Below are 12360 nucleotides of genomic sequence, written 5' to 3' on the forward strand. Positions count from 1 at the left end.
GACCCCATCCTTGTGACCATGGCAGGGAAGCACCAGACACCACAAGGGACACTGGGAACCAAATCCTACTAATACACCCTGGTCTTGACTCCCAGCAGACCATGGAGGGCTGTGCTGGAGGGTGGCAGGTCATGGATCCCCCAATTCCAGACTGATGGGTTGAAAGAGACCTTCCAGATCATCCAGGTCCATCCCCCCTTGTCCTCTCCCTCCCTGCCCTTGTCCCAAGTCCCTCCCCAGCTTTCCTGGAGCCCCTTCAGGCACTGGAAGCTGCTCTAAGGTCTCCCTGGAGCCTTCTCTTCTCCAGGCTGAACACCCCAACTCTCCCAGCCTGTCCCCAGAGCAGAGCTGCTCCAGCCCTTGGTTCATCTCTGTGGCTCCTCTGGTCTCTCTCCAGCAGCTCCATGTCCCTTTCCACACCCGTGCTGTCACCAGAAGCCGTTTCGGTGCTGCCACCCGCTGGAGCCGCGGGGCTGCTCCGCCCTCCCTGGCTCCCTCCCTGCTGATTCCCTTCCCCACCTCCTTGGAAAGCAGAACCTGAAGCCATCCAAGCTCCACGGAGGCTTTCCCAGATGTTAAAAGTCTCCCCTCAGTCTGTTAGTTGCTTTTTTCTCTACCACCAGCTCTTGGCTGAGCTTTTATGCAGGAATATTGCAGCTCAGAGGGCTTGGGAAGCAGCCCAGGCTGTGCTGGGAAGAGCAAGGGAACAGCAAAACCCCACAGAGGGAAACTGAGGCACAGGGCATTTCATGTCACCTCTTATTTGGTGGGGAGGCCACAGCTCCTCTGTTGCTGCTCAGGACCAGGCTGCAAAAGAATGAGGGTCAGTCCATCCCCTTTCCACACCAGATAAATCATTCAGTAGCTCAGGGTGTGGGTGGGGAAGATGAATTGAGCAGCAGTTCTGGGTGTTCCAGCCCAGAATGAGTGTTGAGGGAGGCCCAGCCTCTTCCAGGAAAAGCACTTGAGAAATGTAGAAGGAAGGACAGAAAAACATGGCCCAGACTTGCAGGAGGAACCAGCAGGGCAGCTTAGGAGCAGGTGGGGATGGTGGAGGTGACAGTGGCACAGCATGGTTGGCAGCAGCCTTTGCTCCCCAGGCACCAACTGGCTGGTTCATGGATTCCAAGAATAAAAACCAGCCCCTCTGGAGACCCCTTCCCAGCTGAGACAAGGTGACATTTACCTGTTCAGGGCTTTCAAGTCCTTCCAGGGAACATATCTCCTCCTACAAGCCCAGTAGCTGCTGCCCAGGGGTGGTTGGGCAGGTTGAATCCCACCTTCCTTCAGCAAAACTGGGAGAGAACAGGCAGAGGAGCAGGGAGAGGAGGAGTCAGGCCTGGGCTCAGTCTTCTGCCAATAATCACTAGTCCTTCATGGACCAAACTGAGGGCAAAAAGGACTGGTTAGTGGCCACCCTTCAGCCTCTTACCTTGGATTGAGAGTCGGTCCTGTGGAAAATCCCACCCCCAGCCCAAGCCCTGCTGTCCCCTGCCCAGGGAGTCTGAGGGAAGGGCAGGGAGTGGAGCCCTGCAGTTCAGCTCCTGAGGGTTTGCAGGGACATCAGGGCAAAGCTCTTCCTGCCAGGCAGAGGGAGCAAGGCAGGTTCCCACCTCCAGCAGATCCTGCCCCCCCAGCAGGGACAACAGCCCCCCCTGAGCAATTCCTGCCCAAGGGAAGAGCTGGAAATTCTCCCTCCCAGGGCTGAATTTTTTTCAGAACTCTATCCCAGCATCATCCCTCCACACTTCTCTGCATCCCAAGTTCCCCACAGGCTCCTTCACCTGGGGGCCCCAGGTGTTCAAGCCTTGGAACAACATCCCTGGGCACAGCCAAGAGCTGCCCAAGGGCTGAACATCCCTGTGTCCACCTGCTGCTGGGGGAGCAGGGACCAGCCCCCCTGGGCAGCCCCCCTGGCCCAGGCTCCCTCTGCTGAGGGATCAGAGAGAGGTGGGGGTTGGAAGGGACCTCTGGAGATCATCCAGTCCAACCTCTCTGCCAGAGCAGGACCCCACAGAGCAGATCCCCAGGTGGGTTTGGAATCTCTCCAGGGATGGAGGCTCCACAGCCTCCCTGGCCCAGGGCTCTGCCACCCTCAGAGTGAAGAAGTTTTCCCTCAAGTTCCAGTTTGTGCCCCTTGCCCTTGGTCCTACTGCTGCCCAGAGTCTGGCTCCACCCTCCCTGCACCCACCTGCAGGTATTTATAGGCATTTAACAAGGTCTCCCCTCAGGCTTCTCCTCCAGGCCACAGCTCCTCTGTTGCTGCTCAGGACCAGGCTGCAAAAGAATGAGGGTCAGTCCATCCCCTTTCCACACCAGATAAATCATTCAGTAGCTCAGGGTGTGGGTGGGGAAGATGAATTGAGCAGCAGTTCTGGGTGTTCCAGCCCAGAATGAGTGTTGAGGGAGGCCCAGCCTCTTCCAGGAAAAGCACTTGAGAAATGTAGAAGGAAGGACAGAAAAACATGGCCCAGACTTGCAGGAGGAACCAGCAGGGCAGCTTAGGAGCAGGTGGGGATGGTGGAGGTGACAGTGGCACAGCATGGTTGGCAGCAGCCTTTGCTCCCCAGGCACCAACTGGCTGGTTCATGGATTCCAAGAATAAAAACCAGCCCCTCTGGAGACCCCTTCCCAGCTGAGACAAGGTGACATTTACCTGTTCAGGGCTTTCAAGTCCTTCCAGGGAACACATCTCCTCCTACAAGCCCAGTAGCTGCTGCCCAGGGGTGGTTGGGCAGGTTGAATCCCACCTTCCTTCAGCAAAACTGGGAGAGAACAGGCAGAGGAGCAGGGAGAGGAGGAGTCAGGCCTGGGCTCAGTCTTCTGCCAATAATCACTAGTCCTTCATGGACCAAACTGAGGGCAAAAAGGACTGGTTAGTGGCCACCCTTCAGCCTCTTACCTTGGATTGAGAGTCGGTCCTGTGGAAAATCCCACCCCCAGCCCAAGCCCTGCTGTCCCCTGCCCAGGGAGTCTGAGGGAAGGGCAGGGAGTGGAGCCCTGCAGTTCAGCTCCTGAGGGTTTGCAGGGACATCAGGGCAAAGCTCTTCCTGCCAGGCAGAGGGAGCAAGGCAGGTTCCCACCTCCAGCAGATCCTGCCCCCCCAGCAGGGACAACAGCCCCCCCTGAGCAATTCCTGCCCAAGGGAAGAGCTGGAAATTCTCCCTCCCAGGGCTGAATTTTTTTCAGAACTCTATCCCAGCATCATCCCTCCACACTTCTCTGCATCCCAAGTTCCCCACAGGCTCCTTCACCTGGGGGCCCCAGGTGTTCAAGCCTTGGAACAACATCCCTGGGCACAGCCAAGAGCTGCCCAAGGGCTGAACATCCCTGTGTCCACCTGCTGCTGGGGGAGCAGGGACCAGCCCCCCTGGGCAGCCCCCCTGGCCCAGGCTCCCTCTGCTGAGGGATCAGAGAGAGGTGGGGGTTGGAAGGGACCTCTGGAGATCACCCAGTCCAACCCCTGCCAGAGCAGGACCCCACAGAGCAGATCCCACAGGAACATGATCAGTCTGGAATGTCTCCAGGGGTGGAGACTCCACAGCCTCCCTGGGCAGCCTGTCCCAGGGCTCTGATACCCTCACAGCCAAGAACTATTTCCTCATATTTAGGTTCAACCTCCTGTGCTCCAGTTTGTCCCATTGCCCCTTGTCCTGTCACTGGACACCCCTGAGCAGAGTCTGGCCCATCCTCCTGCAGGAATGGGACAGACACAGATGAGGCAAAGAGCACATCTTCTGCTTTATAAAAAAAAGACCAAATCAGACGTTTCAGGGCAAGGAGTGCAAAAGAAATCCCATAAGACACCACAGGTGCACCAGCTCCAGGGACCATCAGGTTGACAAGTCTTTCCTTTTAGTCAGTTTCTGGGGTTTTTCAGGTTGTTGGGGGGGGTCTTTTTTGCAAGCTGAATCCACACACGTTCACTCTTGGTACACAGACCAACCCTGAAACAGACCTTGTCCCATCTGTCCCAACCATGGGCAGCTCCTCCCAAGTCCATCCTCACCCCTGGTCTCCAAAATGTCAACGTGTCCCAAGCTCAGTGCACAGGTTTGAAGTCAACTTGTCCAAATCCAGAGGCACAAAATCCATCCAGAAGCAGGAATCCCAACAGCTCCATCCATCCAGGTGGCAGTTGGAAGGAGATGAACCAAACACAGCTCCTCTAGGAGTCCCAGCCTGCCCTTCCTTCAGCTCTTCTCCTTGGATAAACAGGGTGGTGGTTGGTTTTTTTAACTCACAAACAGCTTTAAAAACACAAAGCAGGGAGGGGAAAGCAAATCTCTCCCTTTCTTCTCAAAATTCTCCATCTCAAGGTGTGGTCTCAAATCATGTCCATGCTTTATGCCCTGAAAGGTGAGAAGTTCACAACACCAGGCACCCAAAAGGGACCTGAACTGTGGATTTCCAAGGGCTTTGACCAGTGAATTGAGCCTGAGGAATGAAATCCTTTCCCCCCCAACCCAAACCTGATGAAGAGTAATCCCAGGTTATGGAATAAAGGCACGTTTTGGGTCAATAAAGGCATATTTCAGGTCAGTTCAGATCAACTGAGCCCCATTTCAGGTCAGTTGAGGCACATTTCAAGTACATTGAGGCACCTTCAGGTAAACTAAGGCACATTTTAGGCCAATTGAGGCACAATTAAGGTCAATTCAGATCAACTGAGGGATGTTTCAGGTCAATTTAGGCACAATTCAGATAAATTGAGGCACTTTTCAGCCCAACTGAGGCACAAAAACATGGTCCAGAGGAAAGCCCAGGGCCTGTTTTGGTGACTTTGTCCCCAAAAAGCAGTGGGTGTTGATTCCATGGCTGCTAAATTCAACCAAGCTTTTTCTATCCCCATCCAAGGGCACCTGAATGTATAAACAACTGCCTCAGCTTCATGTGTTGACTTTGTGATAACCAACCAGGTGGCAACACCAGCAAGATCCAGCTTCCTCCTGCTGCCACCTGCAGCCCTCAAGGTCACCTGCCACCCTGTGGCCCTGGGGAAGCCATCCCACTTCTGCTTCCCACTGGATGCTGGAGAGGAGCCAAGGGAAGGAGAAGGCACTGCAGGGAGAGGCAGGTTCCTCACAGACCTTCTGGAGACACTTGTCTAGGAACAAGCCACTTTTGAGGGATTTTCTTACTATAAACACAGAAGAATTAACTCATTGTGTCCCTCACCTGCCCCAGCCTCCTGGCCCAGCTGGCAGTGATGGGGACAGGCTTGGCAGGGGAGTGAGGACAAAGCTGTCACACAAGGTGGCCTTTGCTCACATCTTCAATGTCACTGGCAGCACCTCGTGCCACAGTCCCCACAGCCTGGCCCTGCCAAGCTGATCCTGTGGGCTGCTCAGCCACCCAGGCACCCACCTCTGCAGCTGGCACTGGCCCAGGAGACAGGCCAGGAGGCCAAAGATGAACCCACCCACCTTCCCTGAACCTTCTCCTTCCAAGGCAGCACCAGGAAGGGGCAGCAGGAAGAAGGCAGAGCTGGTCCTGAAACCCCAGGGAACAGAACTTGTGTTTTGGGGACTGATCCAGCCACTGGACCCAGAGATTTGGGTCTTTTGAAGGTGCTTGGCCTTCACCTCAGCACCAACCCAGGGACACTATCCAGCTGTTCCCCACCCAGATGAAGCTCTGGGATGCCAGAAAGCAAGACCTGATCCTCAGAGCAGGAAAAGGGCTGAGGCTGGGGAGGCTAAAAGTGAAGTCTGGAAATCCCAGAGGCACAAGTTATCTGATACTTCCTTGTCCATCTTCTCCTCCCTGGACACACCTCCCAAGTTCATTACCTCCACACTTCACTTCCTTGATGTTCTAGACTGTCCAAAAAGCAAGACCTTCTGGAGACACTTGTCTAGGAACAAGCCACTTTTGAGGGATTTTCTTACTATAAACACAGAAGAATTAACTCATTGTGTCCCTCACCTGCCCCAGCCTCCTGGCCCAGCTGGCAGTGATGGGGACAGGCTTGGCAGGGGAGTGAGGACAAAGCTGTCACACAAGGTGGCCTTTGCTCACATCTTCAATGTCACTGGCAGCACCTCGTGCCACAGTCCCCACAGCCTGGCCCTGCCAAGCTGATCCTGTGGGCTGCTCAGCCACCCAGGCACCCACCTCTGCAGCTGGCACTGGCCCAGGAGACAGGCCAGGAGGCCAAAGATGAACCCACCCACCTTCCCTGAACCTTCTCCTTCCAAGGCAGCACCAGGAAGGGGCAGCAGGAAGAAGGCAGAGCTGGTCCTGAAACCCCAGGGAACAGAACTTGTGTTTTGGGGACTGATCCAGCCACTGGACCCAGAGATTTGGGTCTTTTGAAGGTGCTTGGCCTTCACCTCAGCACCAACCCAGGGACACTATCCAGCTGTTCCCCACCCAGATGAAGCTCTGGGATGCCAGAAAGCAAGACCTGATCCTCAGAGCAGGAAAAGGGCTGAGGCTGGGGAGGCTAAAAGTGAAGTCTGGAAATCCCAGAGGCACAAGTTATCTGATACTTCCTTGTCCATCTTCTCCTCCCTGGACACACCTCCCAAGTTCATTACCTCCACACTTCACTTCCTTGATGTTCTAGACTGTCCAAAAAGCAAACCCAACAACCCCAAAACCTACAATATCATCCAGTGAAATTCAAACAGCAGGAAAAATTTGACTTCAACAAAGGATCAGGGCAGACTTGGAGGGGAGGGTTGGGGAAAACAAAAAGTGGCAGAGGACACTCTGGCATGGAAAGGGGAGCAATGGGGTGCAGCAAAGCCTTGGGGTGCCTGCCTGCTGCCTGGGTCCTTTTCCTCAGCAATAGACCTGGAGCAGAGGTGCCCCAGATGAGTCAGTCTCTGTGTCTTGGAAAGAGGAATCTCTGCTGGTTGGAGAGCCTTGGAGAGGAAAGAGAAGAGATGGTGACATTAGAGAAGGTGCCAGGGAGCAGCTGAGAGCCTGGCAGTCAGGCAAGCAGCTGCCACAAAAGGCTTTGTGTATCATGAGGGAGGAGAAAGCCACACAAAGCCCACGGGCAGGGAACAACCCTGCCTGTCTTGTGGCCATCTTCTAGGCCAGACCTGTTATTACACAGGAGAGGACTTGTCTTTTAGCCCTGGGCTGCTCTTTGCAGTGGAGCAGGATCAGAGCTCAGGGGACAGCCCAGAACTCTCTCCCCTTCCCTTTTGCACAGTTCCTTTTGTTTCCAGTATCACCCAGGGGTGAGCTTAGCTGGTCCCACCCCAAGTACAGCCCCAGAGGGGTGTGAGGCCAAGCACCATGCATGGACAGACCAGCCCATGCTTGGCTTTCACTCCCTTCCAGAAGGACCCACCAACCCTCTGAGCTCCCTTCACCCATGAAGCTCAAGTGAGCTACACCCTGTGGGGGAGCTGAGGGGCAGGGCTCAGTTCAGCCTTCGAGGAGGTTGGAAACAGAAGGTGGAGGTAATGGGAGAGGTTCAGGGTGTCCTCCTCACTCCTGGGATGCCCCTGAGGGTCAGCCCCCCAGGCTGGCCCGTTACCTGCGCTGCTGTGTCGCCTCATGTTCCGGGCAATCACATCTGCTGAGGTTTCTTCTGATATTTGCACAGCCAGATCTGGAATGAAAACCCAAGAGGGGCTGAGACAGGAGAGGGTGGGTCCCAGACAGGAGAGGGTGGGCCCCAGACAGGAGAGGGTGGGCCCCAGACAGGAGAGGGTGGGCAGATGTGACCCAAGAGTGAAGATCCTGGTCAGTGGTCTCCAACAGACACCACCCTCAGGTCACAGGGGAGGCAGAGTCAGATTCCTCAGAGCTCATCCACCCTTGTCTGGGTAATCTGAGCTTTAGAGTCCCCTAAATGCCAGGGAGAAGCAGCAGCCCCACTAGAGGGTGGGCCCCAGACAGGAGAGGGTGGGCAGATGTGACCCAAGAGTGAAGATCCTGGTCAGTGGTCTCCAACAGACACCACCCTCAGGTCACAGGGGAGGCAGAGTCAGATTCCTCAGAGCTCATCCACGTTTGTCTGGGTAATCTGAGCTTTAGAGTCCCCTAAATGCCAGGGAGAAGCAGCAGCCCCACTGCTGGGAAGCACAACAGCCACCTGGTTTCCTCTGGTACTTCCAGATGCTGGGGAGGAACTTGGGACAAGGGCAGGGAGGGAGACGACAAGGGGGGATGGATGAAAACTGGAAGAGGGGAGATGGAGGTTGGACATGAGGAGGAAATTGTTGGGTGTGAGGGTGGTGAGAGCCTGGCCCAGGTTGCCCAGGGAAGCTGTGGCTGCCCCATCCCTGGCAGTGTTGAAGGGCAGGTTGGATGGGGCTTGGAGCAGCCTGGGCTGGTGGGAGGTGTCCCTGCCCATGCAGGGGGTGGGACTGAATGATCTTTAAGGTCCCTTCCCACCCAAACCAGTCTGGGGTTCTATGTTATGTCCCTTTCCCCCACACTCAGCTTTTCAGCCTTTCTCCAACAAACTCTTCCAACCCATCCTGCAGGTCAGTCCCTTCAGGCTGCTCTAGACAAGGAGAGGAGCAGCCACCAGGAGGCCCCTCCACTGTGGCCACAGCCCTTCCTTCCACTTGGCAGGGATACTCCCTGGCTGCTCCTCACCCCAGGGTGCAGAGGAGCCTCAGTTCTGCTCTGTCCCAGCAGTCCAAGGGCAGAGAGGGCTGGTGGAACAGGAGGGAGGCAGCTCAGTGAGTGACCATGCTCTGGCACAAGCCAGCCCGTCTGGTCATACCAGTTGTGTTTGACTCATGGTGTTTCTGCCTAGCTTGGAGGTGAGGAGGGAAACCAGAGTCACTGCAGCAGGAGAAGCCCTCCTATTGCTCAGCACAAACTTCTCTGACAGGGACTGATGCTATCAAGGAAGCCACGACACAGTGAGTGGGGAGAAGCTGAGGCCTCCAGGAAGGAGGAAGGGCCTCCACTCCCAGCTCCTAGGGGAAGGCAGGATCCTTCTGCTTGGAAAACACTTTTCAGATCATCAAGTCCAGCCATAACCCAACCCTACCAACCATTAACCAACTCTGCCAAGTCCAGGGCTTAAACCATGTCCCTCAGCACCACATCTACCCAGCTTTTAACCACCTCCAGGGATGGGGATTCAACCACCTCCCTGGGCCAGTGTTTAATTACCATTTCAGTGAAGAAATTATTCCCAAGATCCAATCTAAACCTCCCCTGGCACAGCTTGAGGCCATTCCCTCTCATCCTATCACTTCTTCCTCGGGAGAAGAGACCCCTGCTTGGCTCCAACCTCCTCTCAGGCAGCTGTAGAAAGGAGGTCTCCCCTCAGCCTCCTCTTCTCCAGGATGAACACCCCAAAAACCCAGCCTGAAGACAGACATTGGCTTTCAACCCTGCTGCACCTCCATGATTTTGAGAAAACCACCCTCTCCCACCCAGCTGGGACACCAAGGAACCCCCACCTACCATCCTGGCTGATCACCATGGACTCCAGCATGGTTTCATTCCCACTGTCTGGTGCGTGGCCTCTGCTGGATTTCTCCTCGTGGCTCTGGCTGGCTGGGATGGAGATGTGGGGCCTGACTCTGCTTTTCCTGGTGCTGATCCTTATGATGCCTCGGACCAGCCTGCACTCAGCATCTTGCTCATCCAGGTTGTAGTCCTGAGTGATGCTATTGATGAGGTCCGAGATCTTGTTGGTCTTCTCCAAGAAGACAGTGTCTGAGGTGCACTTGGCCAGCTCGTCGATCTGGTGGACGCTGAAAAGCTCTGTCAGCTTCTTGAAGATCAGGACATCAATCTCCCTGCTGGACATGGAGCCATTCAGCTCACTGATATCCAGGTCAGATTCATGGAAGGAATAATACTCCTCAGAACTTCGATGGCTGCTGGGGAGTGGTGGCTTTTCCATGCTGTTCCTGAAGGGCAGCTCTTTCCAGCAGGGATCCGATTCCAGGTGGTGGCTGGGTCTCCTGTTCTGATAGACAGGAATGTCCTTCAGCTTCACGTCAGGGTAACTGAAACTGCTGCCCATGCTGGATTTTTTGATCTGGTTCCCATTCTTCTCAGCTGGGGAGACATTGGTGGGGCTGCTGGGCAACCTCCCGTTGTAATCCCCGTTCTTCCCGTCGTCGGCAGAGGTCTCAGCAGGCCCTGGGTAGGGGATGCAGTCCTGGAAGCAGCCCCCACAGGTCACTATACAACAGAAAACAGCCTTGTAGGTGTTCCAGGCTTGTGAGAGAGAAGAGCAGCAGAAGCTCTGGTCGGGGGGAGGCTCTGCTGTGCCAGAAATGAAGGTGATGGTCTCTGCCTCCCGCCCGTTGGAGCCTTTCAGGTCGGCTTTGCGGCCCTTCCTGTCCCGTGGCTGCTGGGTCCTGCTGCAGCCCTGCCTGCCCTCGGGGCTGGAGCCCCCACTCAGCACCTCCAGGCTGACATCAGGCTCCTTGGGTGGCCTGCTCCTCAGGGGAACAGCCTCCTGGTGGGCCAGGGGCAGCTGGTGGTGGCTGCTGAGGCCGCGGGGCAGCCCTGCCCTCCGGCCCAACATGGCTCAGGCACCTGCAGAATGAGAAGGTCTCAGGTCAAGGAGCTGGAAATTCTCCCCCCTCCAGCACTACTCTTATCCCAGCATCATCCCTCCACACTTCTCTGCATCCCAGGTTCCCCACAGGCTCCTTCACCTGGGGCCCTAGGTGTTCAAGCCTTGGAACAACATCCCTGGGCACAGCCAAGAGCTGCCCAAGGGCTGAACATCCCTGTGTCCACCTGCTGCTGGGGGAGCAGGGACCAGCCCCCCTGGGCAGACCCCCTGGACCCCCCTGGGCAGCCCCCCTGGCCCAGGCTCCCTCTGCTGAGGGATCAGAGAGAGGTGGGGGTTGGAAGGGACCTCTGGAGATCATCCAGTCCAACCTCTCTGCCAGAGCAGGACCCTACAGAGCAGATCCCCAGGTGGGTTTGGAATCTCTCCAGGGATGGAGGCTCCACAGCCTCCCTGGCCCAGGGCTCTGCCACCCTCAGAGTGAAGAAGTTTTCCCTCAAGTTCCAGTTTGTGCCCCTTGCCCTTGGTCCTACTGCTGCCCAGAGTCTGGCTCCACCCTCCCTGCACCCACCTGCAGGTATTTATAGGCATTTAACAAGGTCTCCCCTCAGGCTTCTCCTCCCCAGACTAAACAGTCCCAGCTCTTTCAGCCTTCCCTCCAAAGAAAGATGCTCCAGTCTCCCAACCATCCTTGTTGCCCTCCTTGGACTCTCTCCAGCAGTTCCCAGTCCATCTTGAACTGGGGAGCCCAGAATTGAACACACAGTATTCTAGGCATGGCCTCAACAGGGTAGGATCACAGAATTCCCTTGGTTGGAAAAGACCTTTAAGATCATGGGAGTCCAACCATAACCCAACTCTACCAACCATTAACCAATCCTACCAAGCCCAGAGCTAACCCATGTCCCTCAGCACCACATCTCCATGGCTTTCAACCCCTTCCAGGGATGGGGATCCAACCACCTCACTGTGCCAGTGCTGAATGACCCATCCAGTGAAGAAACTCTTCCCAACATCCCACCTAAACCTCCCCTTGGTAACTTGAGGCCATTCCCTCTTGTCCTGTCACTTGTAGCTTCTACTGAACAGACCAATCCCAACTGTTGGAGGATTCACCCTCAGCCTCACCTCAGCTACTGACCAACCTGCAAATCCAGCAATTCCCTAATTTGACACCTCAGTTACTTGAAATGATTCAATGATTTGAGATATTTCACAATATCTTAGAATCACTGAATGGTTAAGATTGGAGAGGACCTTAAAGACCATCAGGTTCCAACCCTGAGCAGGGACACCTCCCACTAGAATAGATTAGAATGTCTAGTACATATATAAATACTCCTGTTCTCACTTGTTAGGGCTCCCCAACTGCTGCTTCCTCGTGGTGGGTGCTTTAATCAGAAGAGAAAGGCTTTAAAAGGACTATTTTTAGCCTGGAACCTTCAGAAGATCTTCCTCTGGAAGCCAAACCTTCCTCCAGTGCAATCAAGGAGCAGCACAGCCCCGGGTGGAACCAACTCCAAAGGGAAAGGATCTTCTTTTAGGCAACTTCCCCTTTGTCTTGCAATTCCTGAGGGTTAAGCTGCTCCCTGACAACCTTGATCCCTTGCAAAACACACCAGGAGGAGCTGCCAAACCATCCATCCCCCTGCACAAGCTGCCACTTCAGCCTCCAGATGATTCGTTGTCACTGAAATGCAGAGGATTTAGCAACTGACACTGATGGGTTTTTGCTCAGGCTGGGGCACCTTGAAGGTTTTCCAAGGGAAATCCCTGGATTCATCTGGATTAAAGAGCCTGTCAAGAGATCTAAATCACTCCTCGTGGGAGCAACACCTTCCCAGAGCCCTACAAGGATCAGCAACACCTTCCCAGAGCCCTACAGGGATCAGCAACAC

The 12360-nt window shown here is 55.2% G+C and overlaps 1 protein-coding gene across 1 annotated transcript; it reads right to left on the bottom strand.

Moving 5' to 3' along the window:
* Positions 1-6789: 6789 nt before the first annotated feature.
* On the bottom strand, positions 6790-10471 carry KDF1 (keratinocyte differentiation factor 1). The gene is made up of 3 exons (XM_010003680.1): positions 9394-10471; positions 7499-7573; positions 6790-6872 (listed from the first exon to the last, which is right to left on the bottom strand). The coding sequence occupies exons 1-3, from the start codon at positions 10469-10471 to the stop codon at positions 6790-6792; spliced, it is 1236 nt and encodes a 411-aa protein (XP_010001982.1).
* Between the last annotated feature and the right edge of the window lie 1889 nt (positions 10472-12360).

This window comes from Chaetura pelagica, unplaced genomic scaffold (assembly GCF_000747805.2).
Source record: "Chaetura pelagica isolate M959 unplaced genomic scaffold, ChaPel_1.0 scaffold698, whole genome shotgun sequence".
NCBI lineage: Eukaryota > Metazoa > Chordata > Aves > Apodiformes > Apodidae > Chaetura > Chaetura pelagica.